Consider the following 27,038-nt stretch of genomic DNA (forward strand, 5'->3'; position numbering starts at 1 on the left):
ATGATAAATGCTTCTCCATTCTCTCACTCTCAGTCTGCAGGTGTCTTTCAGTCTGAGATGAGTCTCTTGTAAGCAGCATATAGATGAGTCTTTTTTTATCCCTCCTGTCACTCTGTCTTTTGATTGGAGCATTTAGTCCATTTAAATTCATGGTAATTATACATAGGTATATATTTGGTGCCATTTTGTTATTTTGTGGTGCTTTCTTTAGTTTTTTGCTGATCCTTCTTTTGCTCTCTTCTCCCACGATTAGTTGGCTTTCTGTACTGATAGACTTGGATACCTTTCTCTTTATTTTTTTGCATCTCTATTACTGGTTTTTGATTTGTGGTTACCACTGGTTCGTATGTAACATCTGTATATAGCAGTCTGTAGTAAGCTGATGGTTATTTAATTTGAGCCCATTCTTTACTCCTCTACCCACCCCCCACATTTTAGGGATATGGTGCCATGGTTTTGTGAATCCCTTGACTGATTTTTACAGGTGTACTTATTTTTACTGCTTTTGTGTTTCCCACTTTTCATACTCTCACTTATGGTCTCTCCTTTCCACTCAAAGAGTCCCCTTTAACATTTCTTGTAAGGCTGGTTTAGTGGTGATGAATTTCTTTAATTTGTCTCTCTGAGAAACTCTTTCTCTCTCCTATTCTGACAGCCCTGTGGGATAGAGTAATCTTGGCTGCAGATTTTTCCCTTTCAGCCCTTTGAATTTATCATGGTAGTCCCTTCTTGCTTGCAGTTTCTGCAGAAAAATTAGCTGATAGCCTAACAGGGTTTTTCTTGTATGTAACTTTCTTCTTTTCTCTTGCTGCTTTTAAAGTTGTTTCTTTATCATGACTTTTTGTCATTTTAATTAGTCTGTGTCTTGGTGTGGACCTTCTTGAGTTTTAGGAGGATATCTCTGTGCCTCCTGTTTCTCAGTATCTGTTTCCTTCCTCACACTAGGGAAGTTCTCAGCCATTGTTTCTTCAAATAAATTTTCTGCCCCCTCTTCTCTCTCTCCTACTGGGATCCCTATAATGCAAATGTCATTATGCTTGATGGAGCCACTGAGTTCCCTAAGTCTATTCTTGTTTTCCATAATTCTTTTTCTCTCACCTGCTCAGCTTGATTACTTCCCGTTACTCCATCTTCCAGGTCATTACTTTGTTCTTTTGCTTCCTCTAGCCTGCTATTTATTCTATTAAGTGTATTTTTTTTAAGATTTTTTATTTATTCGACAGAGATAGAAACAGCCAGCGAGAGAGGGAACACAAGCAGGGGGAGTGGGAGAGGAAGAAGCAGGCTCATAGCGGAAGAGACTGATGTGGGGCTCGATCCCATAATGCCAGGATCACTCCCTGAGCCGAAGGCAGATGCTTAATTGCTGTGCCATCCAGGTGCCCCTATTAAGTGTATTTTTAACTTCAGTTGTGTTCTTCATCTCTGATTTTTTTTTTTAATCTCTGTTAAGGATCTCACTGATGGCCTCCAGTCTTTTCTTAAGTCTAGGGAATATCTTTATGATCATTACTTTAAATTCCCTATCATGGGGCACCTGGGTGGCTCAGTGGGTTGAGCATCTGCCTTCAGCTCAGGTCATGATCCTGGGGTCCTGGGATCAAGCCCCACATCGGGCTCCCTGCTCAGCAGAGAGTCTGCTTCTCCCTCTCCCTCTGTTCCTCTCTTGAGCGTGTTCTCTCTCTCTCAAATGAATAAATAAAATCTTTAAAAAAAAATATCACTATCAGTGATATTACTTATCTCTGTTTTGCTTAGGTCTCTTGCTGTGATTTTTGTCCTTTTTTTTTTTTTTTTAAGATTTTATTTGTCGGAGAGAGGGAGGGAGAGGGCACGCACACAGCAGGTGGAGTGGCCGGCAGAGGGGGAAGCAGACTCCCTGCTGAGCAGGAAGCCCGATGCAGTCTGTACCAGATCCCAGACCCTGGGATCATGACCTGAGCTGAAGGCAGACGCTTAACTGACTGAGCCACCCAGGCGCCCTGTCATGCTGTCTCTTTAAGGGCAGAGACTCAGCTTCCTGTCACCCTCTGGGCTCTTCCAGAGCCAAGCCCACTGATTTTTTTTTTTTTTAAGTTCCAGACTTTTAAGTCCCACTGGCTAGAATTCAGAACATTTGGCCCCTCTCATTTTCAAAGCTAAATGCTATGGCGATGTAGCTCCCCCTTGCAGGCTCCCCAGTGTGATCATCTGGTTCTTGTCCCTCCCCGAAACCATGGCTCCCTCTGTCCGGTAGGCAGGCCTGTGGGGTTTAGCACCCCAACCATGTCTCTGCATTTTCTATACTCTCCTCAAACTGGCCTCTTCTCTACATTTAGTTGTGGAGTTTCTTCTGCCAGTCTTTGGGTTTTTTGTTTTTTTTTTTTAAGTAATTATTTTAGTAATGTCTGTCCTCAACGTGGGGCTCAAACCCACAAGCCTGAGATCAAGAGTCACTTGCTCTTCCGATGGACCCAGCCTGGCGCCACTCTTCTGCCATCTTTGGGTTGTTTTCTGGGTTGTTTGCACTGATGAAAGTATTTCTAGTTATATCCATGAGATGAGATCAGTCTAGGCCCTCCCATTCTGCCATCTTTGCCAGGAGTCTCCCACTGAGTCTTGATTTAAGGTCTAGCATATAATCAACTCTTGTAAATATCCCATCTGTGCTTGAAAAGAATGTTCTCCAGTTTTTGACCTAATGTTACATATACGCTTATTCGTGTGAGCTTATTAAATTTACTGTTAAAAATATAAATAAAATAGACTTTTTATTTTATATTAAGTTGATCTGATAACGACTGAGAGAAAAATTTGTTAAATTTTCCCCCAGTGATGGTGGATTTTTTTTTTCCATTTCTCCTTGAGGTTCTGTCAAGTTGCTATACATGTTTTGAAGATGAGTTGTTAGGTACATTCTAGTGTAAAAATCTTCTTTCTGGTGAGTTGAACCTTTTCATCATACACTGTGACCCTCCTCCTCTCTAATGAAAGCTTATTGCCTTCAAGTCCACTTCAGCTCTTACTATAGTTATGCTGGTTCTCTTGGTTTCGTCCCATGGTGCTTGAATCACTCATGGCTGGACTAGAGTTGCATTTCTCCAGTGAGGGTTTTTCTGGACTTCTGCAGGCTGCCTCAAGGTATGTTAACCCAGGACCACACTGAGTTACATTCCGCCCTTGAAGTTTTCCCGATTACGGAGATGGCATGAATGTAGGACAGAATGTTTGTGGGACTGGTAGTAGTTACCCGTTTTAGGGGGAGATCTATTTTTCCCCTTCTCTATCCATTGTCAAGATGAAGACCAATTTCTTTGCTGTCCTTTTTAGTAGATTGAGTTTGTTTCCAGCTGATACTCGTGCGGAGGGTGTAGCTCTTAGTGCAGAGTCTCCTCTGAGAGGGGCTGCTTTGGCTGGTTCCTACGCTTCAGCCCATATCTCTGGCGTACACGCAGCCATCGGAAAATCTCCAAGCGCTCAGGGCAAAGGCTGGCTTCCACACTTGCTTAGCCCTTCAAGTTTCCAGTTTTTATTTGTTTTGGGCCTTTGGAAAATTTTCACTTTCTTGCTAGTGTGGTGATTCATGTAAAAAAATATTTTTGTTATTTTGTCCTCCCAAAAAAATAGCTTCAGGCTAGACCACCCTGGTGCCCTTGTAAATTAAAAAATGGATATCTCCACTTATTCTTTTTATAAATATTCTAAAATCAGGTTTTATTTGGTTGTGATTTCTGTCTGGTATAGTCTAAGGCTTCAGAAACGAAGACGGAAGATGATTCAGCATTCATCTCACATAGGCTACTCTTCTTCCAACTAAAATAATGAGTAGCTGTGAACCAAAAGCCTGACTTAGAATTCTTTTTACCGTCTTACACTGTGCACTCTAAAACCAGGGATGGGGGTGAGGAGCCATTTTTGGTGTTTTAAAAATAACATTGGGGGCACTTGTGTGGCTCAGTCGGTTAAGCATCTGACTCTTGATTTTGGCTCAGATGCTGATCTCAGGGTCGTGAGATCGAGCCCCACATCGGGCCCATGCTGGGCGTGTAGCCTGCTTAAGGTTCTCTCTTTCCCTCTCCCTCTGTCCCTCCCCTCCCTGCTCGCTCTTTTTTTCTCAAAAATTAATAATAACTTTTGAGGTGCTCCAAAGAATAAAAATATATTGCTCCCTTAAACTGTAAATTCACAAGACTAAACATCCTTTTTATACTTTATAGTTTCCTGTCTTCGAATGTACCTTCATAACTATTAGATTCAGGTATCCATTGTTTGCTCTGCATCTTTGGGGAAATCAATTCACTTTTCTGTGCTTTAGTGTCCTCTTATGTCAGTGGGAATATAGTGGTACCACCTTGTACTGGGCTTGTAGGTAGGATTAAATAAATAGTGCATGGAAAGCCCTTTGCATAACGCCTGGCGCGTAATAATCATGGAGTAAATGGTCGCTGCTTTTGCTGCCCATATTCTCTTTAATTTCAGAATCTTATTTTATTCCAATGCTTTTCTCAGGTACGTGCCCATTGAAGATCTGCTGGAAATTTATAAGAAACTCTATGGCCGAGAAGTCATCACCAAAAATGCAATTGTTGACTGTTCATACCTTCAGTTCCTGGAAATGTAGGTGTGACCCAGAGGGACATTCGTAGCTGATTTTAGTGTGACTTCCTTGGCTCACTTTTTGACGTTTTAGTTTCCGCAGTTGGATTTTGGATTTCTGGAGCTTTGCTTTTTTTCAAAGGCAGTTGCATGATAGTAGATACATGCGGATGGAACTTGTTTTTTATTTGCTTCATTTCTTTGCACAAACCACAACTCAACAGGCAAAATTTCTGTTCATGTTGCAGGTATGGTGAGATGTTAGCCGTTTCCAAGGTAAAGGCTTCCTTCTTCCAAAGCTTCATTTAAGGGATTATAAAGATACCAGAAAAAGCACTTCTTGATAAGTTTTCTCTTTTCTGTGCCATAGCTTTATCCCACTTATTCCAGGAAGTCTCCATTTTTGGTGGAACAATTCCAAGAATATTTCCTGGGGGGACTGGATGACATGGCGTTTTGGTCCACTAATATTTACCGTCTGACAAGCTACATGCTAGAGAACGGAACTAGGTGAGACACTGCCCCACTTCCTCCACCGGTCTTTCCTGCCCTGTCCCTGCCTCTCCTGGTGTTGCTTTCAGGTTTCCACTTGATGAAATGAAAAGGTCTCACGAAGTGCCAACCTCTCCTAACCAAGGAGGAAAAGAATGGAAACTCTCATCTCAAAGCTCAGACGCACTCCCATCTGGTTACATGTGCTGCCGTTCCCTTAGGGACAGAAAGATCCTGAAGAACTGTGGTCGGTGCCAAGGACCCCGGTCCACCTCTGGGCTGTGTGTGTCGTCTTCAGGGAGGACCCGTGCTGTGCACAGGCTCCAGCGGCCAGGGTACAGCGGGCCTCCTCTCCACCTGCTGCCGTGTCAGGGTTCAAGGGTTTCAAAGAGCACTTCACTGAACCCTCCCCCACTCCAAAGTCAGATCAGAAAAGGATGCATTTGTAAGTCCCAGGCTTCTGGTGGGGTCGGACACTCAGCCCATATGGGACAGTGTCTGGAGCCTCGCTCCTTTTCTGCTCCTGCCCTGCATGTCCGGGAGGAGTGTCAGCCAGAGCCTTGGACCCGGCTGTGTAGAGCGGGGTAGACTGGGGTGCCCCACTTCCAGCTGCAGGAGACCTGGAGGCTCACAGAGTCCGCCTGCTGTGTGAGAGAGCCAGGGCTCCTCTCAGATGCAGTTCACAACCAACCTGAGTGTGCAGCCCGCCCCGGCTGCCGAACTGAGTGGGGTGGGGTGGGAGTCTGGAGGGGGAGCAGAGGGGGCAGCACCCCAGGCAGGAAAGGGCAGGGTGCGAAGCTCAAGCAGCAGCCAGAGAGTGGGAAAGAGGGTTCTAGGGCTGGGTCTACACTAGGCGGCTCTTCCAGGTTGAAGAGCATAGGGCTGGGGTTCTAACAGAGGGACCTAAATCCGTGTAGCTTCGGGGTATTATCCACTGGATGATATTCTTTTGCCCTTAGAAACAGTTGCTAGTATTCAGAAGAATGTTAACCATAATTATACATTGTGATTTGAAACAAAATTCTCTTGCATGATAAACTGGGTATTAGGCTGCAAATATTAAACCTGTTTTAAACAGTTGGTAAACAGTAAGGTAAGCAGTCCAATATAAATACTATTTTTTAATAGTGCACTAAGCCTCCTGTGAAGTCTCCAAGCTCTCCTTGTGTGGCTGTGGGTTTTTAGGTGCACACAATGATAGAGGATGGGCTTTGGAATTTCAAGACCTGCCTCTCACTGCTGAGTTATCCCAAGCAAGTAGCTAACTTCCCTAAGCTTTATTTTCTCATCTGTGAAATGGGGGCAGTAATAATTCTATCTTTATCGGGGTTGTTGGGAGGAGGACGTGAGGTCACTCATGTAAATGGTTTAGCATGTAGGAAGCACCTAGTACATGTTGGCTACTTGCATTATAATTATTATTGGAAGGAAGTTAAGTTTATTTTGGTCGTGTGTGTGTGTGTGTGTGTGTGTGTGTGTGTGTGAATGACCTGCATTTATTTGTTTTATAAAGTCTATGTGTCATGATCCTCAAGTGGAGAACAGCTTTGGTCACGTTGTCCAAAGAGCTACGGATGGCTGGGCTTTATTCTTTAATTAGGAGAGCTGTTTGGGAAGAAACAGATTTGTCTCTTGATCTCTGTTCTAATTTGTCAAGGCGGAAAATTCCATGAATTGATGGCATCTTTACACACACAGACAAAGGAAGATTCATCAGAATTTGTGGAACTTTATGGGACCTTTGGAGAAGGCTCCAAAGAAAGATACAAATTCAGGAGGGAAAGAAACAGTATACATATTTTCATATAAGCATTTCTTAGCTAACTGATGATTATCTTCCAAAGCAAATCTGTTGCTTGAAACTCCTAGTGTGTCTTCCTATAGAAACAGTGGAAGAACGGTGGTTACGTTCCCAGCCAGAGCTCTGCTTAATTCAAGGGTTAACGGTAACTGGAGTGCTCTTATTGCAAGACTGCCGTCTGGATCCTGGTGGTGGAGTTTGAGGAATTCCCATCCAAATCTTGGTGGGAATTCAAGGAAGGATCTTTTCCTAAGCTTAAAGCTGGCCCTAAGCAAGATTTTCAAAGACGTTTGCCTTCAGCTTCTTCCCACCTCATTTTCTGAACTCCTTGCCCCGTGGAGTGGGCTCCAAACTACCCCAGCCTCCCTCCGTGACCCCCGTCAAATCTTCCTCCAGAATGGACTCTTCTAATGCAACCCTCCCTCCCTCAGTGCTTGCTTTCGGAGGCGAGGGAAAGCTCACCTCTTACTTTCTCTCAGTGGCCTTGTCCCTTTACATATCTTTGTTTTTAAAGGAATGAGATTGAGAAAGTAAAACCTATTCGAGCAGAAATGGGCATGATCGGGCAGAGAGGGGCGCAGTTAGGAGTCCGTTTCTTTCCATCTTGAACTCCCGGCTGGTTCACGGTTCATGTTAGTGTGGGGCCGCTCAGCAGGTGGAGGGGGGTATGGACGGGAGGGTGGCTGTGAGTGTGGGTGACCCGAGCGTGGGGCTGCCTGTGTTACCATCCTGCTACCTGCAGTCAGCCCATCTGCCCCCATCAGGTAGGACTGAGGTTCTTCACCTGTCGTGTCTGGCTCGGCAATAAGCACCCCGACATTAGACCGCTGGAGGCGGCTTGCGGCGCACTGCCGATTCTCAGTAAAACTCATGCTTGTAGAAAGTGCCTGATTCATTCGACTCTTTCCCCAGTGACTGCAGCCTGCCTGAGAACCCTCTGTTCATTGCATGCGGCGGCCAGCAAGCCAGCACCCAGGGGTAAGTGGATTCCAAAATTGTTCCTAGAAGAACGTCTTGGGGCACTGGGGTGGCTCAGTTGGTTAAGCATCTGACTCTTGGTTTCAGCTCGGGTCATGATCTCAGGGTTGTGAGATCGAGCCCTGTGTTGGGCTCAGTGCTCAGGGCAGAGTCCGCTTGTCCCTCTCCCTCTGCTCCTCCCTCCCCTCCCCCCTCTCCTTCCCCCTCTCCCTCTCTCTCTCTCATAAATCTTAAAAAAAAAAAAAAAAAAAACCATCTTGCTGAGAGCGATGCTGAACAGACACTGAAGCCATGGGGTTTGTAGACAGAGGCTCAGATTCCAGGTCTGCCATTTACAGCCATGTGATTCTAAACAAGGTGCTATTTATTTATTTATTTATTTATTCAAGGTACAGCTTCCTCCTTTGGCAAAATAGAAAAAAAACAGGTGCAGGGGCCCCTGGGTGGCTCCGTCGGTGAAGTGTCTGCCCTTGGTTCGGGTCGTGATCCCAGGATCCTGGGATCAAGCCCCGTGTCGGGCTCCCTGTTCAGGGAATAAATAAAATCTTTTAAAAAGAAAAAAAAATGTGCATATTCCCAGAATCATGGCCTGGACGGCATGCAAGAAAGGAGGTAAACAGCACATCGTAAGGTGCTCACTGAACGATAACAATGGCAGTTAATAGTATTATTACTCTCATTATTATTACACATAACCTTTATCCACATTTCACCCTGAGAAAGTCATTATTGATGACAGAGGGTGAGGAGAAGATTTTCAGGCAGTTTCTGAGGAAGAGGGTCAGAGGTGGTATTCCTGCTGGGGTCGTGTGCCAACTATGTGCCCTTAAAAGCTGTCTTCATATTATAAATACCAGTAAAGCGACATTTCCTCCTCTCTCGCTGCCAGGAGCCGGTTTAGGCACCAAGGCCTCGTTGTGAGCAGGACAGAGCGCGTTCCTGCTCGACCAGGGCACGTCCCGGCAGGTGCATGGGCTCTGAACAGACTCCCGATACTCTCAAGTGTTAGGAGGGAAAGGGATGTCCCGAAGGGCATCCCAATCCTGTCACAGGGGAAGAAGCGGTGTTTCCACCGAGATATTTCAGGGTGAGCGAGGGTTAGATACTCAAACAGGGCCCAGCAGTGAAGGGTCCTCAGGTCAGAGAGAATACAGAGCTTCAGAATAACCGAAGACAGGCAGGAAGGCTCAGTTAAGCCCTCATGGTGGATTTATTTAAATTAGGTCAGTCTTTTCCTTTTTTTTTTTTTTGGTGACTGACTTGAGTGCCTTTTTTTTTTTTTTTTTTTTTACCATTTCTGTGCTTGTTAACTTTATTATTTTTAGTGGTTATTAATTTTTTTAAATTTTATGACGTTATGTTAGTCACCATACAGTCCATCCTTAGTTTCTGATGCAGTGTTCCAGGATTCATTGTCTGCATATAACACCCAGTGCTCCTTGCAATGCGTGCCCTCCTTAATGCCCATCGCCGGGCTAGCCCGTCCCCCACCCCGTCCCCTCTGACCCCTCAGTTGAGTGCCGTTACATGGGGCTTGCACTCTCTAGGCTGTCAGGTCCCTACACTGGCTGTTGCACACGTGCCCCTTTGCTCACTGCTGCGGTGGGGCCTTCACTTCAATCACTTGGGAAGCCCGTCTGGCTCCTCTAGGCACCTGGTTTGTGGTCTCGCTAGAATGCACGAATTTGAAAATGTACTTTTCATGTAGGATTCATTCTAGCGTGTCTTTGGAGATCAATCCATTTGCCCACACACCAGTTTCCCAAATAGCTACACACTATTTCTTGACCACTTGTGTGAAATACTGAAACGCCTTAGATTTTTTTTTTTCTTTAGTAATCTAGAAGAAATTCACACCTTTTATGCTATAGGACTTTGAGGCTCTGGGAAGTATTTTTGATAAGGACAGGCTTTTAAACCTTGGAAACATGTTCAGGAAAAGTCCGTGGAATGTCCCATGAAGGTGTTTCTCCTTCAGCTTCCAGATATTCGAATGCTATGGTCTCTAACCACCAGTCAACTTGACATATTCTTCAGCTCTGTCACGGAGGGGCCTGTTCATGCAGTCTGACCCATTTTCTTTGTTCTCGCTTTTCAGTAGCTCAGGAGTGCAGAAAAATGATTTCCATAGGAATCTGACTGCATCCCTAACCAAAGATATTAGGAAAAATATAAACTATACCGAAAGAGGCGCGTTCTTTAGCGTGGATTCCTGGACCTCGGTAAGAATTTTCTGCTTCCGGGGGGCGGGGGGGTGAGATGCAGGGACATGCTGCCCCCATGATCTTGTCCTGTAGACTCACTGGCTCTTCATTCACTGAGAGTCGCCTGCACCTGAGCCAGGCCACAAAGATCCCTGGCCTCCGAATCTGGTTTTTTCCAGAGATGCTCTGAGATCTGGGTCTGGACCTCCATGGCCTTTGGAGAGTCCGGTGGAGCCTGAGGTGGCCCCAGGCCCCCAGGCCAGTCCTGCGTTGTCCTTAGGCAAACCGTGTCAGCAGCGTAGTAGGCTCACTGCGCGGAGCCCCACGCGGGGGGATGCTGCGTATGAAATCCGCCGTGAGATCACCCTTTAAGTGTCAGACACTAGACTGGGGGTTATAAGACGGAAGAGAAATGGACTCTGACCTTTAGAAAATGTGTTTAATTGGGGTGATAAATACACAAATAATCATATATAAATACAATGCAAATAACACACGGGTGGGGAATACTTTGCCTGTAAGAGAAGTCTCGTATCTTTTCTGTCCATCAGAGAGGGCTTCACAGCATTTGGGTTAGGCCTCGAGTAGTAGCTAGTATTTCATCAGTGAGTGTGTCTGTCTTGGGAAAGTTTGGGGATATTTGGAGATACGAGTGGACTTGTTTGCCTGGAAAACAAGACAGGGATACAATGCACTGGGAGGGGTTTGGAAAGGGAAGCAGGCACGGGATTGTGAAGGGCTCCGAAACATCTGGAGAGGGGTTCATACGACACTGTCTGGTGCCTCTGGGAGCTGGGCCTGGGCGGGGCAGGCCTGCTTTGCGGCTGTGCTATCCCACGGGGGGGCGGGGCGGGGGCGTAGTCGCCCTGAGAAGAGCCCCACACTTGGGTTACTGCTCTGCTCTTGCTGCCTTAAGATTCTTAATAACGTAGGGGCACCTGAGTGGCTCAGTCAGTTGAGCATTGGCTCTGGTTTGGGCTCAGGTCATGGTCTCGCAGTTGTGGGATCGAGCCCCACGTGGGGCTCTACGCTCAGTGCAGGGTCTGCTTCAGAGCAAGGCGCAGGGGGCCTGAGGATGAGCGTCTGGGGGCAGCCTGCCGGGGCGCTCGCAGGGAAACCAGGAGCACAGCCCTGCCCCGCAGGGCCCTCTGCCGGCTCCACGCTGGAGCCCGAGCTGTGTGGGCCGCCCTGCGGCTCTGAGCCCACTGCGCTCTGGTCCAGGCCAGGCCTCGGAGCCCTGGCGTGGTCTCCTGTCGCCCTTGGGTGGATTTAGAGTTATGCCCTGGACGTGGATGGATCTAGCACGGGGCCAGGTTATTCGGGGCCGCTTAGTCTGCACAGCCACGTTCGGAACACTTCAGATCCCACGCTGAGGGGCTTGGCGTCCCCTTGCTTGTCTCGCTTCCAGCGCTTGGCAGATGGCCTCTCGTGCCTAAGCAAATACAGTAGACACCTCCCTCTGGCTGTGGTTTGGAGGGTATTTTCGGCATTCTGGTAGTGGTCCCATTCGTGTGGGGGAGAATACACACACGCACACACACACACGTAGAATCGTAGTTCTAGACTGAATGAATGTTTAAGCTGTTTTACTCCATTAAATTGATTCTGTTACGTTCTGCAGGTTTGTACAGTCTCCTGTGGTTCAGGTGAAGGCCCAGCTAACTCTTGCCATGCTGGCGTGAGCGCCAGGGCCGTAACTGCCCTCCCTCCGTGCAGACTGGGGGGTCGTGATTTCCCTCCCTAATTGCTCACCCCAGGGGATCCTACTTATTGATGGGAATTGGCGCTTTGTTTTTAGCACTTGTCAAAACGGGTTTCCTTTGGAAAGTCTAATACTTTTGATGGGAAATAGTAGTTTTGTGGATTACGCCATGTGTCTTTATCTATGATGGTTTTGTGTTTCCAGGATTCCCTTATTTTTATGTACCAGGCTTTGGAAAGGAACATATGGACAATGTTTACAGGCAGCTCCCAGCCGTCAAGGAAACACGTCTCCAGCCCCTTGGCATCTTACTTCCTGTCAATTCCCTACGCAAGACTCGGTTGGTAGGTATGAGTTTCTCCTACTCCCGAGTGCTGTCGTATGAAGTTCACTCAGTCATTCCACAAGTGTTTGTGGAGGCAGCTCCTTAAATTCCAATCGATTCCTCTTCCACAAAAACATTAATATAGTGGTCGAGTTACTGTGAAGTTGGAACGATTTCCTTAAAATGGGTCAGAATGGGTTTAAATGCAGGGAACTTTCCCTTTACAGAATGATTACAATGATGAAGGGTTCTAGAACAATCGCAAAGCTTCGACGTTCTGAAGGTGTAATGTTACGGACGTTTGGGAATCTCCTGATGCTAGAAGCAGCCACGCGGCGGTGACGGTCACGGGGTATCATCGCTTCATGCGACAAATCCTAGTACTCCACAATAATTGTATACGTAGAACGTTGGGGCTTCCTCTGAGTTTCATAATCAGCCTAATCCGAGCCCAAGTACACGGAGGTTTGGGAGAAACCTCTTTTTTCAAACACGCTTCTTAGGTCCAAATGACATTGTTTCCCTTGGAACGATTTGCTGACAGCCCTTTTTGGGGGCCACGGATGCGTTCAGCCCCAGCACAGGCGATGAGAGGTGAATGCTGTGTTTCTTGGCCGGTCCCCTGTGCATAATGGCTCTTCTTGGCCGCCTTCCTGACAGAGCCAGAGAAGGTCTCCTGCTGGGCTTGCTGCCACGGGGGGGTGGGGGGGTGCAGAGGTCCCCAGCATCTGGCCCCAGGAGCCGGGGAACAGCAGTGTGGCCGTGGTGAGTGTGTCTGGTCTCCTCGTGGGCGGCAGCCCCTTTAGAAACGACTTTTCTCTTTTTTCTCTCTGTGCTGCCGTTGAGTCCTTCTGGGGCCATAAGAACCAGAATAAATACCTGATTTCTGGTCTTTCTAGCGGCCCCAACAAAGACATTTGAACCTTTGCTTTCTAACCGGTGGGTCATAGACCCTCATTTGGAAACCTGCACTAAATACGTCAAGCATTTAATTTCTTCACAGTACGAGGTGCCCCTGTGCGGCTGTGGTAGAAATAACACGGGGCACTTCACACACGTTGGTTTGCTACCTGGTCCCTCAGAAGGCAGCCTGTGCCGTCGGCCGGGTGCCGATTTCCTCTCTGTTCTCCGGGAGCCCAGGATCGCGCTTAGCGGCTCGGCGTTTGCATGGAGAACGTGACCTTTTGTGAAGGTGCTTTTCACCGGCTCGAGTCCTAAGGTTCAGAAATGCCCGGGGCCCTTCGTGTGTCCAGGGTTGTTGTCGTGTTTCTTGGACAGCAAGACCGAATCACACAAACAATACAACCTCAAGTGGATATTGTCCGCAGTCACGCAGGGTGAAAGCATCAAGAGGACGTTCAAGGGTTGGGTTCTAGAGAGGAAAGAAGCAGGCAACCGTCTCACCCGTGGCTCTCCGTAGGTACTGGACGGGGGCGCTCTCTCCTTCCCCACAGGGCGATGACCTCGGCTGACCTCAACCAGGACGGGCACGGTGACCTGGTGGCGNGCGCCCCGGGCTACAGCCGGCCCGGCCACACGCAGGTGGGGCGCGTGTACCTTCTGTACGGCAACGAGCTGGGCCTGCCCCCCCTCGACCTGGATCTCGACAAGGAGGCCCATGTGACCCTGGAGGGCTTCCAGGTGAGGCGCCCGTCTCCTGGTTTTCCCTTCTCGTGTCCACAAGCCACTGCGCGTCTCACGTGGCAGGTTCCCCGGCACGAATAGCCAGGAACGGGAATGACAAGAGCAGCCAACGGCTGGTGCCCCGTGTGTGGGACACTTGTCGTTTTCAAGATCCTGTTCATTTATCTCATCCTGTCACTAACGGAACGGGTGGCCCAGTACCTGGGCGAACACACCTGCTGTTCTCTCAGAGCTGCTCGGAGCCGCTGGTCACGGTCAGGGTGTGATTTCTTGATGTTACAACCCCCCCCCCCCCGACTTTAAGCTTCCCTCTTTTTATATATGAATTTTTATTTCGTAAGAATGTTAGATTCACAGAACAGCTGTAAAGACAGCACAGAGTTCCCAAACACCCTATACCCGGTTTCCCCTAAGGTAACGTCATACGTAATTGTGGTGTCAAAGTGTAAAAATTAAGAAACGGACACGGGTCTGTGACCCCTCCCTAAACGCCAGACTTCGCTCAGATTTCATTCCTTGGTTTGAAGCGGTGCTGCATCCCCAGAAAAACCCCGCAGGGACTGTACGAGAAATGCTCCTCACAGAGTCAGCATCGGTCCCGCTTGGGAGCCCCAGGAACCTGGAAGGTTCTCCCCGGGACGTAACCGGCATCCGTCCTTACAAGAGCAGGAAGGAGGGGCAGGCAGTCTTGCGACTGGCGGCAGGCGAGGACGGGGCTTTGGTGGGACTGCACGCTCCGGGTACCCGGCAGCAGGGGACGCAGTGCTGGACTTTGGGTCAGACTGTGGTTTTTGTCCGGGGGAAACCATGAAAGCTTCTGCTGTGGAGTTAATGCTGTGAGGACAGGACAAGATGGCATGCCAGGACGTTCCTGTACACGTGAACGTACAAGCTTAACGACCAGATAGAAGGAGCCCTGAATCTGAGCAGTGACCCTCAGTTGGTTGGCCAGCATGTGAGGTTCTGATGTCCCAGAGGGACAGCATTTTCTGGAACCTTCTGCAACCACATGAGAACATTCTGAAATAAGTCTCCCCATTCCTGTTGCTCCTTATTTCTTCACTAAGCCATGCCTGTGTTGGACTATTGGGTAAAATCTAATCCCTTGGGCTCCTGCGGACCGGGAATGAGAAGGCAGCTTCTGCCCGTGGAGGGTGAGAAACTCTCTCAGACACTTGGGGCAGGAAGGAGGCAGCTCTGTGCTCTCTTCTCCCGGTGGCCTCTGATAATCTGGACGATGGCCAGCCTAAGGCATGGGCTAGGGGTAGGAGGGCTGCACTCCGGCCTCGGCCGCAGGTAGCCGTTCCGTGTCCGTCTGTGGGACGAGCGATCTGCTTGATGATTCCGTGCTTGTTGGGGGGACAGCGGGTTAACCCGTAGGAGGGCTGGACGTGCCGCTGGTGGTGACGAAATGAGGCCGGCCCCAGCCGCCAGCGCCCTTACTGACTGGCTGCCCCGACGTGCTTGGGGCCCGGAGCAGTCCCTTCTAGTTGATCAAGGTCCCGCCTCGTCGGAAGGCGCCGTCTTCACAGACGCCACTGTCCGCAGGTGCAGCGCGATTGGCCAATAGATAATTGCTGTGGGTTCTGGGACGTGTGTGGCGCAAACCTCCCTTGTGCAAGACTTCATTGTTCTGCACGTTGTGAAAGAACAGGGAAACGAGCGAGTGGCTTTTCAGTCTGGTTCTAGAGAGCAGGAGATGAAAGGCGGAGAAAACCCTCTCAAGAAAAGGGTCCCCGAATGGGCTGGTTTTCCATCTGTAAACCGTGGACGTGGGGATACTAAACGTACCTGCCCCCGTGCACGTGAGGTGCCGAGCCGGGGGTCGACAGCGGTGCCGCCCACAGAACCTTCCGCACGGATAGGAGCATTCTATTGCTGGGCCGTCCCACAGGAGGACCACGGAGCACAGTGGCTTTTGAGCACTTGAAACGCATGCAGTGCGACCAAAGCTGAATTTTTAGTGTAACGTGGGTTTAACTGCAACAGCCACGTTTAGCTAGTGGCCACCATGTTGCACAGCGTAGCCCTGGAACATTCTGAGCTCATCACATGGTACCCATTGTTGCTGGCGTATGGGGTTCTTATTTTGAATATTTTCCAAAGGGAGTCTGGTCCTTCATGTTGGGACCATTTTCGAAAAACCTAGAACCTGTGAGAATGGACCCTTACCTTTCTGGCACCATGTCTCCCCCCACCCCCTCCCCAAGCAGACAGACAGACATGCCCGAAACATCACTGGGGCAGAGCACCCAGCGGGCCGGCACGCTGTGTTCCAGGTCGCTGCAGATTTGTCCCTTGGCCCTCGGCTTCCGGGTCGAGTACCCGGGTCCCTGTACTCCCAGGAAGTTGCATGCTCTTCTGAAGGCTGTGGCTCAGCCCGGGGAGGTCACTGGTGCCCCTTCAGCCCTCAGGTCGGTTTGGCTCGGCCTTGGCCGTGTTGGACTTCAACAGGGACGGCGTGCCTGACCTGGCTGTGGGAGCGCCATCGGTGGGCTCGGAGAAGCTCGCCTACACGGTAAGGCTGAGGCCACAGGGGGAGTCGGGGAGGGGGAGGGGGAGGCCGGGTCGGGCGGAGCCTCTGTTGAGAGCAGCCAGCCAAATGTGCCGGGCCAGCATTTGTGGGAGATGATCTCGGGTCCCCCAGTTTGGGCCCTTGATGTGCCCTTGGGTTACCTAGCGGCGCTCAGTTCCTGCCTCCCTTGGTCTTCGCTTGGCCTCCTGGGTTTCCAGATTCCACCAGAAATTTTACTCCCTCCGTCCCCACCCCCACCAAGATGCTGAATGGTAGTGAGGGGGATGGGGTTCCAGCCACCCCAGCGCCCCCCTATCATCACAGCAGAGCGGTGACTTCCTGGATCTTCCCGCTCGTGTGCAGAACCCGCCTGGTCCCTGTTTGCTGGCCGAGATCCTGGGTCCTGTGGCATGGGCTTTCTGTGTGTAACCCCCCAAAGGTCAAAGGCCTTTCATCACTCTCTACTGGCCAGGACCTCACCGCGAGCTCTTTGTCCCCGCCTCCTCACTCTCTGCTTCTAGACTGTGAGCCACTTGTCGTCTCTGGACCCACAGGCCCTCTCGCTCGAGGACGTGGCTCAGACGGCTCCCTCCAGCCGGAAGGTCCTTTCTCCCCTTTGTCCTTTAGGAGCGACAGGGCACCTGCTCTGGACCTGCCGTCCAGCCCCTGGTGTAGGCCACACGTCCCTGTCCCCACACCGCAGCCTCTGCCCCCGTTCTAGCACTTTCCACACCACGTGTCACTGCCCGTTGGCCAACCTTTTGGGAGGACAGAGTGTGGTCTTATTTATCATGGTCTTCCCGCACTTGGCTCGTGGTGGAACATAAATGTTCTCGAGCGAGTGGAGACCAGCAAGTTGTAAGACAGGAGATGGTTCAGGACAGAGAATGATGGCACCGTGTGTCTCGGGGCTGTGGACACTGGCCGCACGGCATGTCATATTCCAAGAAATCACGGCCAGGTCAGGGAAGGCCTCACGCGGGGAGGTGAGTGGGTTGTCCAGGTGGCACACTGAGCAAGTGTGGGTGGTAGGCAAGGATAGGAGTGACCGTTTCAGCGTTGGGGGCCCCAACACGCTGTCGCCCAATGACACATGTAAAAACCACTTCAGCCCAGCGGCAAACACACAGGACTGGTTTGTCTGTCGCTGAGCTCCTGACTGTGGGGACTCGGGCGATTTAGGTCCTTGCCCCCAAGTCTCCTGCAGTGACATGAGGTTCCTGGGTCACCAGCCCCGCCTCTGACTGCCCCATGGCTTGCCTTCGCCCAGGGTGCCGTGTACGTCTACTTCGGCTCCAGACAAGGAGGAATGTCTTCTGGCCCCAACGTCACCATCTCCTGCCAGGTAAGGGGGCCCCCTGGGCCAGGACCTCGCCACCTCCTGCAGTCCGCCTCTGAGCTAGACGTGCTCTCCTGGTCCCCCTACAGGACACCTACTGTAACTTGGGCTGGACGCTCGTGGCCGCAGACGTGAACGAAGACGGCGAGCCCGATCTGGTGATGGGCTCCCCTTTCGCGCCAGGTGGAGGGAAACAGAAGGGCATGGTGGCTGCATTTTATTCTGACCCCAGCTGGAGCCAACAAGGTAGTGCTTGCAGGGGTGGGGCGGGGAGGGAGGGGCAGAGACTTCCCTGCTCTAGTCTGTCCTTGTGCCTGTGGGCTTCTGCCCTTCTCCCACCTTCCACTCTCATCTCATCTACGTTTTCTAACACCTCTTCCTCGTGCAGATGAGAGTATCTACCCGTGTCATCCAAGTGATACGGGTGGAGTCACTGGACACACACAAAGGGGCCCGACTTCCAGGTCCAGATCCCAGGGGGCCGGTAGGATGTTGGCAGAGGCTTTCCATGGAAGCCTAGGAACCGCGAAGGCATCCCGGTGATGCCCCGAACTACCCACTGGGGGCTGTCTTTATAGCGCGTCCCCACTCCACAGAAGTGGGCTCCAGAAATGTACTTCCGTGAAGCGTGGGATCCGTTTCTGACACTGGGGCCCCTGGGAGCAGCTTGGGGTACATAAGAGCTCCGGCAGAGACTCCGCCCGCCCCTCCCACCCCGGCGGCCTCCCTCGTCAGGTAAAAGGCACTGGTTGTCTCGTGTAGAAGAGCTGGGCGTGGAGGCGGCCAACTGGACGGTGTGGGGCGAGGCGGACTTCTCCTGGCTCGGCTACGCCCTCCACGGGCTGCGCATGGACAACAGAACCGTGCTCCTGGTGGGGAGCCCGACCTGGAAGCACGCCGGTAGGTGAGTGCTGCTGTGGGGGCCCCGGGACCCGTGAGCCGGGGGCCTGCCAAGCGGGGGCTCAGAGGGGCCGAGTTCTTACCCCGCCAGGAAAAGGTGGCAAACTCTCCTCCTTCGAAGCTGAAACGTGAGCTAGGAAGGAGTCCGCCAGGGCTCCCGTGACAGTCCCACAGACTGGGTAGCTGAAGCCACAGGAAGGAATTTCTCCCAGTTCTGGAGCCTGGGAATCCGAGGTCGAGGTGTTGGTGGCGTTGATCTTGGAGGCCTCTCTCCTCGCCTTACCGACGGCCGCCTTCCTCCTCTTCTGGGTCTGCACCTGTCCCTGGTGTCTTTCTGTTCTTACGAGGACACTAGTCCTATTGGATTAGGGCCCCACCCTGATGACCTCAGCGTAACATGATTGCCTCTTTGAAGATCCTATCTCGAAACACACACATTCTGAGGTGCAGGGGTTAGGACTCCAACGTGTGGACTTTGCAGGAACACAGTTCAGCCCGTGGCCGTGGACCTCCCTCTGCCTGTGCTCCGTGGGGAGGCAGAGTGGTGAGCCTCGCCTCTGGAGAGTCTTCATACTGCCACCTCCGCTCCCCTGCCGGGGATCACAGGGACGGGGAGAGTGGGCTTGTCTTTGCTGGGACCGGAATACTTGGCCGGCTCTTCCTCCTCCGCCTGTGTGTCCTTCATTCCAGTCTGGGCCACCTGTTCCACACTCAGGAGGAGAAACAGAGCCTCGGACGGGTGTATGGCTATTTCCCCCCCAACTGCCAAAGCTGGTTCACCATTTCTGGAGACAAGGTATGGCTGCCGCTCCCTCCCCAGGACAGTGGACACCGTGGCGCGCTTTCCGAGCTGCCCGGTATTGATTTATTGCATTTCACAGACGATGGGGAAACTGGGGGCCTCCCTATCCAGTGGCCACGTGCTGGTGAACGGGACCCGGAGACAAGTGTTGCTGGTTGGAGCCCCGACTCACGGTATGTCACGTGCCATGAAACTTGGCTGCATTTTAGTCAGGTGGCTCCTTGACCACATCCTATGGGGGAAAGTTGTGAAATCTGGAGCCAGACAGACCTGATTGTGAATATATCCTTTACTCATTAATAGCAAGTGGCATAACCTGGGGGAGGTTACTTAACCTGCCTGAACATTAGTATCATCATCTGCAAAATACAGATTATAATATCTATCTCATAGATTCATTGAAAATCCCCCATGAAAGTAACCTGTGTTTTTAAAGCTGCTGTCCTATTGAGCTTGGAGCGAGAGGGGAATTGAGAAAATTCTATAAATTGGTTCACTGGGACTAGGTCTGCTCTGAGGACATATGTAAATAAAACATGATTTTATTTACTTTATGGGAAAGAGTTTTAAAAAGGCAACAAAAACTCCCTTCAGGCACCTGGGCGGCTCAGTCGGTGAAGCATCTGCCTTAGTTCACGTCATGATCTCAGGGTCCCGGGATCGAGCCCCATGTCGGGCTCCCTGCTCGGCGGGGAGTCTGCTTCTCCCTCTCCTGCTCATGCTCACTCTCTCTCAATAAATAATTAAAATCTTAACAAAACATACTCCCTCGAAGATGATCAAAGTGAATCATGTTAATTGTAGAAATTTGTGAAAATACAAAGACGTATATGGAAATCACCCCTTATCCAGATATCTAGAAACTTAAGCTCATACTAATACACACACACACACACACACACACACACACACATATACGTGTGTATAAATTTTCACACCTAATTTTTTAATTTTATATCCTGAGCATGTCATGTTACTAAGATTCTTCTACAATGTGGTTTTCGAAACCTCTCACATTTGTTTCCATGGGCACATTTACCAACATCATCCTATTGCTGGAAATTTAGGCTGTGCCCTATTTTTCACTGTTGTGAATAAGGTCTTATCTCTTGAACATCCATGTACAGAAAACTCTGTCTCCTGAATAGTCTTTAAAATGGATTCCTGGACTAGGGGGTCCACTAGTAAGGCTCTTACATATTGTCAAATTATTTTTCAGGCAGATTTTTGTTTCACACAACATTAGAATAATAAGCAGAGTGCATTGGGCAAGAATGCACTCTAGCAATGGCTAGAATTTTTCTTTTCCCTTTTCTTTCTTTCTCTTCATTTCATTTTAACTAGGCTCCATGCCCAGCTTGAACTCATGACCCAGAGATCGAGGTGCATGCTCTGCGGACTGAGCCAGCCAGGTGCCCCAGAATGGCTAGATTTTTCACTGCATGATTAAGGACACAGCACTGTAACCCCAGAAACTTGCTGACTTCGCTTTGGAGAAGTTGGGTTTTTCTTCTCCCTTTCGCAGAGACTAGGAGGTGATTTCCAAGTTCTTGCAACACCCATTAGTGATCTTATTTGCTTCCCTTCTCCTTCGACTGGAGTGCTGTGATTAGAGCTTTCCAGACTTTGTTTTAACGTCCTTACCGTCTTAGTGTTTTCCTGTTACAAAATACTATATAACATATAGAAAGGTTAATTTACATATCTGTATTATATATACATTAACCTTATTTATGAGAGAGAGAGAGAGAGAATATCCGTATCCCTCGGTGTCGTGCATCGCGGTTCTAGGATACAGACTCACCGAACTTGAACAATCAGATGGACTTGCAGGGTGACCCCTGAGGGCGGCGGTCGGGAACGTCACTGTCAGGCCCGTCCCTCTCCCCCTGGGCTCTGTCTCCCGCTCCGCAGAATCTTTGGTTCAGAATGTGGTCACTGGATACAAAGAATCACTTAAAGAGTTAGTGGGGATTTGAGGGTGCTGGTGAGTAACTAGAAGTATTTTCAGTATGAAAATGATAATACTCAAAAGTGGCAAGGTCGAGCTGAGGTGGGCACTCACAGCGCTGGTGAGAGGTGAACTGACTGACGCTGCCCTTCCAGAAAGGTCTGGCAGAATGGCAAGAGCCTTAAAGATACTCATTCCCTTGGATGCTCTTTGGACCACTTCTAAGAGTCTGCTCTCAGAAAATATTCCGAACTGCAGGGAAAGATCTTTCTCACGGTGTTGATTATAAGAGCAAAAAGTTAGAAATGGCCTAAATGCAAAACATATAAAATTTTATAATCCGCAACAATCTTCATTTTGTTTAAAACGTGTATGGCTATCAAGCTCCAGAAAGATATACAAGTTCTAGAACTTCTTTATACTTTTTGGGGGTATTTTCCACACCTTTTATAAGGATGTGTAAAAAGTCTTGGCATTCGCAAGTTTGACGCTCAGAGTTTTGACTGTTTCACAGGAATCCTGAGAGTCAGTGACAGGAAGTAACACGATTTGTAGTTTATCTGAGTATCTGAGTTGCAAGTATGAGCCACACGGCGAGGTGGTGTCCCCTGCCCCGTGGCTCGTGAGGGAGTCCAGTCAGTGAGACCCACCTGTTTTAGGACAGCTCTGAGCTCTGCTGTCACAGTAAGTGACCTTGAGAAATAATAAAAACACTGTGTTTAAAGAAATCCTCACCCCCTGCCCCGATACAGCCCTTTTAAAAACCAAGGGTCTGCTGAATTACTTTACAGATCTACAAATACTAAAGCATAACCTTGGGTTCCTTTCTCTGGGCTACAGTGTGTTTGATAAGCCATGATCTGCATCAACAGGGAAACGAGGTATTTAAAAAAAATTTTACTGAAAAGTATCCATTTCAGGTGCATCAGTGAGTCAATATTTTGATACATCACGAAATGAGCCCCGTTAAGTCTAGTTGCCATTTACCAGAAAGGAGGTGTTTTGAATGGCCAAAAATTTGAAGTATCTGAATTCTTTTTAATAGACTATCATTAAGAGCAAAACGGAGTGGGAAGTAGAGAGATGGCCCGCATATCCCTAACCCACCCATGCGTCCTGCACCCGCTACGGGCCTTCGGACCAGAGATGTGCGTCCGTTACAACTGATCCTACGCGGACTCACCGTTATAACCCAGGCTCCCAGTTGCATTTAAAGTCCCCTTTTGTGTTGAACCCCCCGTGGGTTTGGACAAAGGTATGAGGACCCGTATCCACCGTTATATCCTACACAGAGTAGTCTCACCGCCCTGAAACTCCTCTGCTCACCGACTCCCCCTCCCTCCCAGCCCCGGCAACCCGGGGTCCCCGCAGCTCCCTCGGTGTGCCTTCTCTAGAACGGCCTGTCGCACGCGGCTTTTCACACCGGCTTCTTCCCGCGTCACGCAGCCTGTGCGTTAGGGTTCCGCCACATCTTCATGGCTTGATTTGTTTCTGAATTCTTCCTTTTTAAATGTGCTGATTTTAAAATTTGAAGAATTTTAATTGTGAGGTTTTCTAAATTATGAATTCTAATAGATGACGATAAAAATGACGAGGTTTGATCCCCCCCCCCCAGCACTCGGAGCCGTCGGAGCAGCAGACTCACGAATCACTCATAGGAAAGTCCGCCTTCTAAATACCGGCCTGGAGAACAGTCTGGAAGGGTCGCCCGCAGAGCGACCTTGGGGAGACTTAGGTCCCTGAGAGGGTCTGCGTGCCACATGCACAGGCCTGGAGGCCCAGGGAAGCGGCAGACCGAGGCGGACTCGGGCCGCACCTGGAAGGCAGCACGCTGGCACGGAGCACCGGCCCCGCGCCCCTCCTGCAGGCCGGCGGAGCCCGAGGGAGAAGCCACACTTCCCCCCTCCCGGCGGCAGGGGGCGGGGAGGGGGCCCCAAGGATGACTGCAGTGTGACCCCAGGGAGCTCGAGTCCCCTAAGGAAGCATGAGACTCTGGCTCTCACCCTGAGTACTCGGAGCACTGGTACTTGACGACAGCACCGTTCCCTTGGGAATATGGTCTGAGGTCAGGGCGCGACGTGGTGTGGCAGCGGCCCAGGCTGCCGGGGTGCTCACCTGCTCCCAGCGCGCACTGGGCTGTGCACGAGGGCCGGGGGGAGGTTGTCCAAGACAAGCCACGTCGGTAACCGGTTCTGCGTGACCCTAAGTGGACACACAGGCGGGACCGTCCCCGTTCGCGGACACATGGCCTGGCTCCCGGTCAGCCTCTCCGGACCACCGCCGCCCCCCCGACCCGCAGGTCCCAGTGTGTTTTTTGAGAAGGTCCTTATTTTCTGAAATCAAGGCTCTGTTCCAAATGATTTGTAGGCAAAACGAGCTTTGTTTAAAAGTCCGAAATTCATTTCAAAAGCATTTACCCAATACTTGTGCTGAAGCAGGCCCCGTACCGCCAAGCCCAGTGCGCGAGGAAGCGGTGGGTCCGCGGCTCGTGGCGCCGGCGGCCTGGGGACCCGCGGGGCCCGGGAGCGCAGACACCTGAGCCGCCCGCGGTGGGGTGTGGGGGACACAGTGGCTGTTCCAGGCAGGTAACACCTCATGCTCTAGGGCCCAGACTTAAATCTGTGATGGGTATGTGTGGGGGAAGTGGCCCCAAACGCTAGAGCTGGGAGTCGCAGCTTCTGGAAGGCCCTGTGAAGAACTGAGACGCTGTGGGAAGGTTTGTCAGGAGTGTGACGTGGGCAGTTGGCGACACAAGGGAAGATGGTGTGGAACGTACTGCAGGGGTCAGGCCTGTCTGATGGGGTATCCCCGAGCGTGCCCCACGCTTGGGTCTCTGTGCCCAAGCCAGCTGTACCTGCCACACGACCAGAGCCGGTCAGCACTAAGTGTCCTGTGTGGTTCCTGAGCCATCGTGTCGGTCGAGGTACAGAAGGCTGAAGCAAGACTGGGACTCCATCCTGTGCTTTCCATCTTCTCTCCATTCCTGGGATGGCAGCAGACACTGTGCCTGGTTTATTTCAGATGAGGTGTCCAAAATGGCATTCCTGACCGTGACCCTGCACCAAGGCGGAACGACTCGGATGTACGAACTGACCCCCGACACACAGCCCTCTCTGCTCAGCACCTTCAGCGGGGACCGCCGCTTCTCTCGATTTGGTGGAGTTCTGCACTTGAGTGACCTGGATGGCGATGGCTTAGGTGGGAAAGGAACAGGGCCTCTGGCCGAGAATAGTGTCCCTTTGCTCAACAGACCGGTCCCCTAATTGGATCATGTAGCCTGTGCCCTCATAATGGACAGCTCGGTGGCCCAAGGGCCTTTAGCTCTATTTTGAGTCCGGCAAGACCAGAGCTGAGTGAGCTAGACTTCTTGAAGGCGGTAACATGAGAGCCACTCACATCAACGGTCATGGATGGATGGTCAACTAGGGAACGAAGCCTCTGCGAGGTGGGGAGATCAGGGTCGACCACATAAAGGACGCACTAACCTGACTTGGGGGAGGCTGGGGTTAGGGTGCAGTGGTGGGCAGCGGAAAGGATGACAGGAGTTGTTACTCCCTTCTGATTTCTGTTGCTCACAGATGAAATCATCATGGCAGCCCCCCTGAGGATAACAGATGTCACCTCTGGACTGATGGGGGGGGAAGACGGCCGTGTTTACGTATATAATGGCAAACACATCACCTCTGGCGACATGACAGGCAAATGCAGATCATGGACAGCTCCGTGTCCTGAAGAAAAGGTAGCGTGTTCCGTACAAAATCCCATGCCACGTTGGGAAGGGAGGCTCCCTGCCGATGCCTGGTAAAATCGTGTTCTCTGCAAATCTTAGAATTTTTACCTGGACTGTTTGCGGTCAGGACACAATCACGGGCCTGTTTTTGTAGGTGCAGGTGGCCCTGCGTTCTTACAGGTCTGCAGTACTTGTCCCTGGGGCTAAAGTCTAGTTGGACATGGTGTCCCACTGGTTCTGGTCACAGCCTGCCGGCGCCTGGGCGGGAGCCCACAGCAGAGGAAAACAGGCCAGGGCCACTATAATCTCATTAAAACACCCACTCTTTTATTTCCTGTTTCACTGCTTTTATTCCTTTTCTCAGGTAGGTTTCTGTAAGTTCCCTGGGCATGAAACACCAGTTTTTTAAAATAATTTAATTGCAAAATTAAAGTTTATTGTAAAAATTGTAGAAAATATAAATGGTGCAAAAGTTTTTTTAAAAAATTCAAAAATCTACCTAGAATTGCACTCTGCCGAAATAATTAACCTTTTGATGTGTATCCGTCTGGTATTTCTTCCTGACCTTAACGGCTACCACCCACTGCGCACTTACTCTGCGCCTGGCACTGTGCTAAGCACTTTACAGACCCCTCCCTCCCCGGCCACTTCTTTAACCCCCATCAAAGCTGGCGAGTTGGCACTATGCCTGATGAAGACACGGAGGATCCGAGAGGAAGGTGCTCGAGGGTCACAGTGCTCGGAAACGGAAGGGCCCTGCACCAGGAACACGCTCGTCGTTACACTGCGTGCGTGTGTTTCATAACTGTGATCTACCGTAGACAAGTCTGTAACGTGATTTCGTCTCACCTGCCGTTCTTCTAAGCCGGCTTCCGTGCTCCTACCGCACGTTTTCTGGCTGCCTACTGTTTTATCTGTGGATAAGCCACAGTTTATGTAAACATTACTTAAGTGAACATTTCACTGTTGTAAGGATACAAACGTTCACATATAGACACTTTTGTACATCTGTGTCCTTGAGCTGAGCTCCTGTAAGGGGAATTTCCAGTGTCAAAGGGTACCCACAAGTGTAGGCTCCTGTTGAGCGCAGAAGTGTGCGTGTGGGGCTGCAGTTAAAACCCACATGAACAGTAACCAGTCCCCTCTCACCCTTTCCTTTCAGGCCCAATACGTACTGGTTTCTCCAGAGGTAAGCACCTCCAGAAGGAATGAAAAAAAGAAAAACCCCAAACGTGCCCTTCCCTTATTTTTTAAACTGCTAAGATACGGTATGTTTTCCAGAGACCATTAACAGACACTGTTTTACAGGCAAGTTCGAGGTTTGGGAGCTCTGTGGTCACTGTGAGGTCAAAAGACAAGGTGAGCGTGAAGACTGCACTCCTGACGTTTAGATGCTAAGGCTGGGGTGCGATGATCTCATTCTGTGGTTCAGATATTACGTGAAACAGAGCCCCACAAAGAAGCATCCACACACGGTCCGATCCCCGAGGGCAGGGGTTGTAGACTACAGCCCGTGGGCTGCCTCGAGGTCTGTACAGTCCATGAGCTAAAAGTTTCAGTGTCCGTACTTTCCTCGGACCACAGGCACGCACTGCTGTCCCGCGAAGCCTCCCGTAGGAATACTTATCCGGGGCCTTCAGGGGAACCCGGCAAACCCTTGCCACGTCGGATCCCCACTGTTCATGTTCTCTTCCAGACTCCTGGAGTTTCTGTAGGACTCTAGGGACAGACACGTCGACACACAGTGAGCGCACACCCTTCTGGTCACTGCTTCGTGCTCGCGCGCTCTAGTGTGCGGTGCTTCCCCTCGGACAGACAGCCGCGGCGACCTCAACGCCTGCGCAGCACTGTCCACACGCACTACGTTTTATTTGGTTCACTTTCTCATAGGTGTTTATTTCTCCGTTATTTCCAATTTTCTTACTATTGTGAGCATTCTTGCATCGCTGTATTTTCATATAATTGTGCAAATGTCCCTGCTAATGCTACTCTTGGTAGATTGCGAGGTCAAAGGGTATGCACATGTTGGATTTTAATGGACACAGCACTTAAAGGGTTTACCTTCAAATATACAGCTAGA

The 27,038-nt window shown here is 50.4% G+C and overlaps 2 protein-coding genes across 2 annotated transcripts in view; one reads left to right on the plus strand and one right to left on the minus strand.

Annotated features, from left to right (window-relative positions):
- GPLD1 (glycosylphosphatidylinositol specific phospholipase D1) overlaps positions 1–27,038 on the plus strand; it is a 55,748-nt gene that overhangs the window by 27,745 nt on the left and 965 nt on the right. The window contains exons 8-24 of the mRNA XM_040644928.1: positions 4,489–4,596; positions 4,824–4,851; positions 4,946–5,085; positions 7,781–7,846; positions 9,948–10,068; positions 11,957–12,096; positions 13,532–13,718; positions 16,129–16,239; positions 17,507–17,581; positions 17,665–17,821; positions 18,338–18,479; positions 19,166–19,271; positions 19,357–19,450; positions 24,250–24,426; positions 24,807–24,967; positions 26,121–26,147; positions 26,267–26,317. Coding sequence (XP_040500862.1) covers positions 4,489–4,596; positions 4,824–4,851; positions 4,946–5,085; positions 7,781–7,846; positions 9,948–10,068; positions 11,957–12,096; positions 13,532–13,718; positions 16,129–16,239; positions 17,507–17,581; positions 17,665–17,821; positions 18,338–18,479; positions 19,166–19,271; positions 19,357–19,450; positions 24,250–24,426; positions 24,807–24,967; positions 26,121–26,147; positions 26,267–26,317 — 1,891 coding nt within the window. The remainder of the gene's footprint in view (positions 1–4,488; positions 4,597–4,823; positions 4,852–4,945; positions 5,086–7,780; positions 7,847–9,947; positions 10,069–11,956; positions 12,097–13,531; positions 13,719–16,128; positions 16,240–17,506; positions 17,582–17,664; positions 17,822–18,337; positions 18,480–19,165; positions 19,272–19,356; positions 19,451–24,249; positions 24,427–24,806; positions 24,968–26,120; positions 26,148–26,266; positions 26,318–27,038) is intronic.
- MRS2 (magnesium transporter MRS2) overlaps positions 25,378–27,038 on the minus strand; it is a 37,315-nt gene continuing 35,654 nt past the window's right edge. Inside the window, exon 12 of the transcript XR_005838769.1 lies at positions 25,378–26,677. The gene's annotated coding sequence lies outside the window, so the exon portion shown is untranslated. The remainder of the gene's footprint in view (positions 26,678–27,038) is intronic.

Source organism: Ursus maritimus, unplaced genomic scaffold (genome assembly GCF_017311325.1).
Source record: "Ursus maritimus isolate PB19 unplaced genomic scaffold, ASM1731132v1 scaffold_30, whole genome shotgun sequence".
Classification (NCBI taxonomy): domain Eukaryota; kingdom Metazoa; phylum Chordata; class Mammalia; order Carnivora; family Ursidae; genus Ursus; species Ursus maritimus.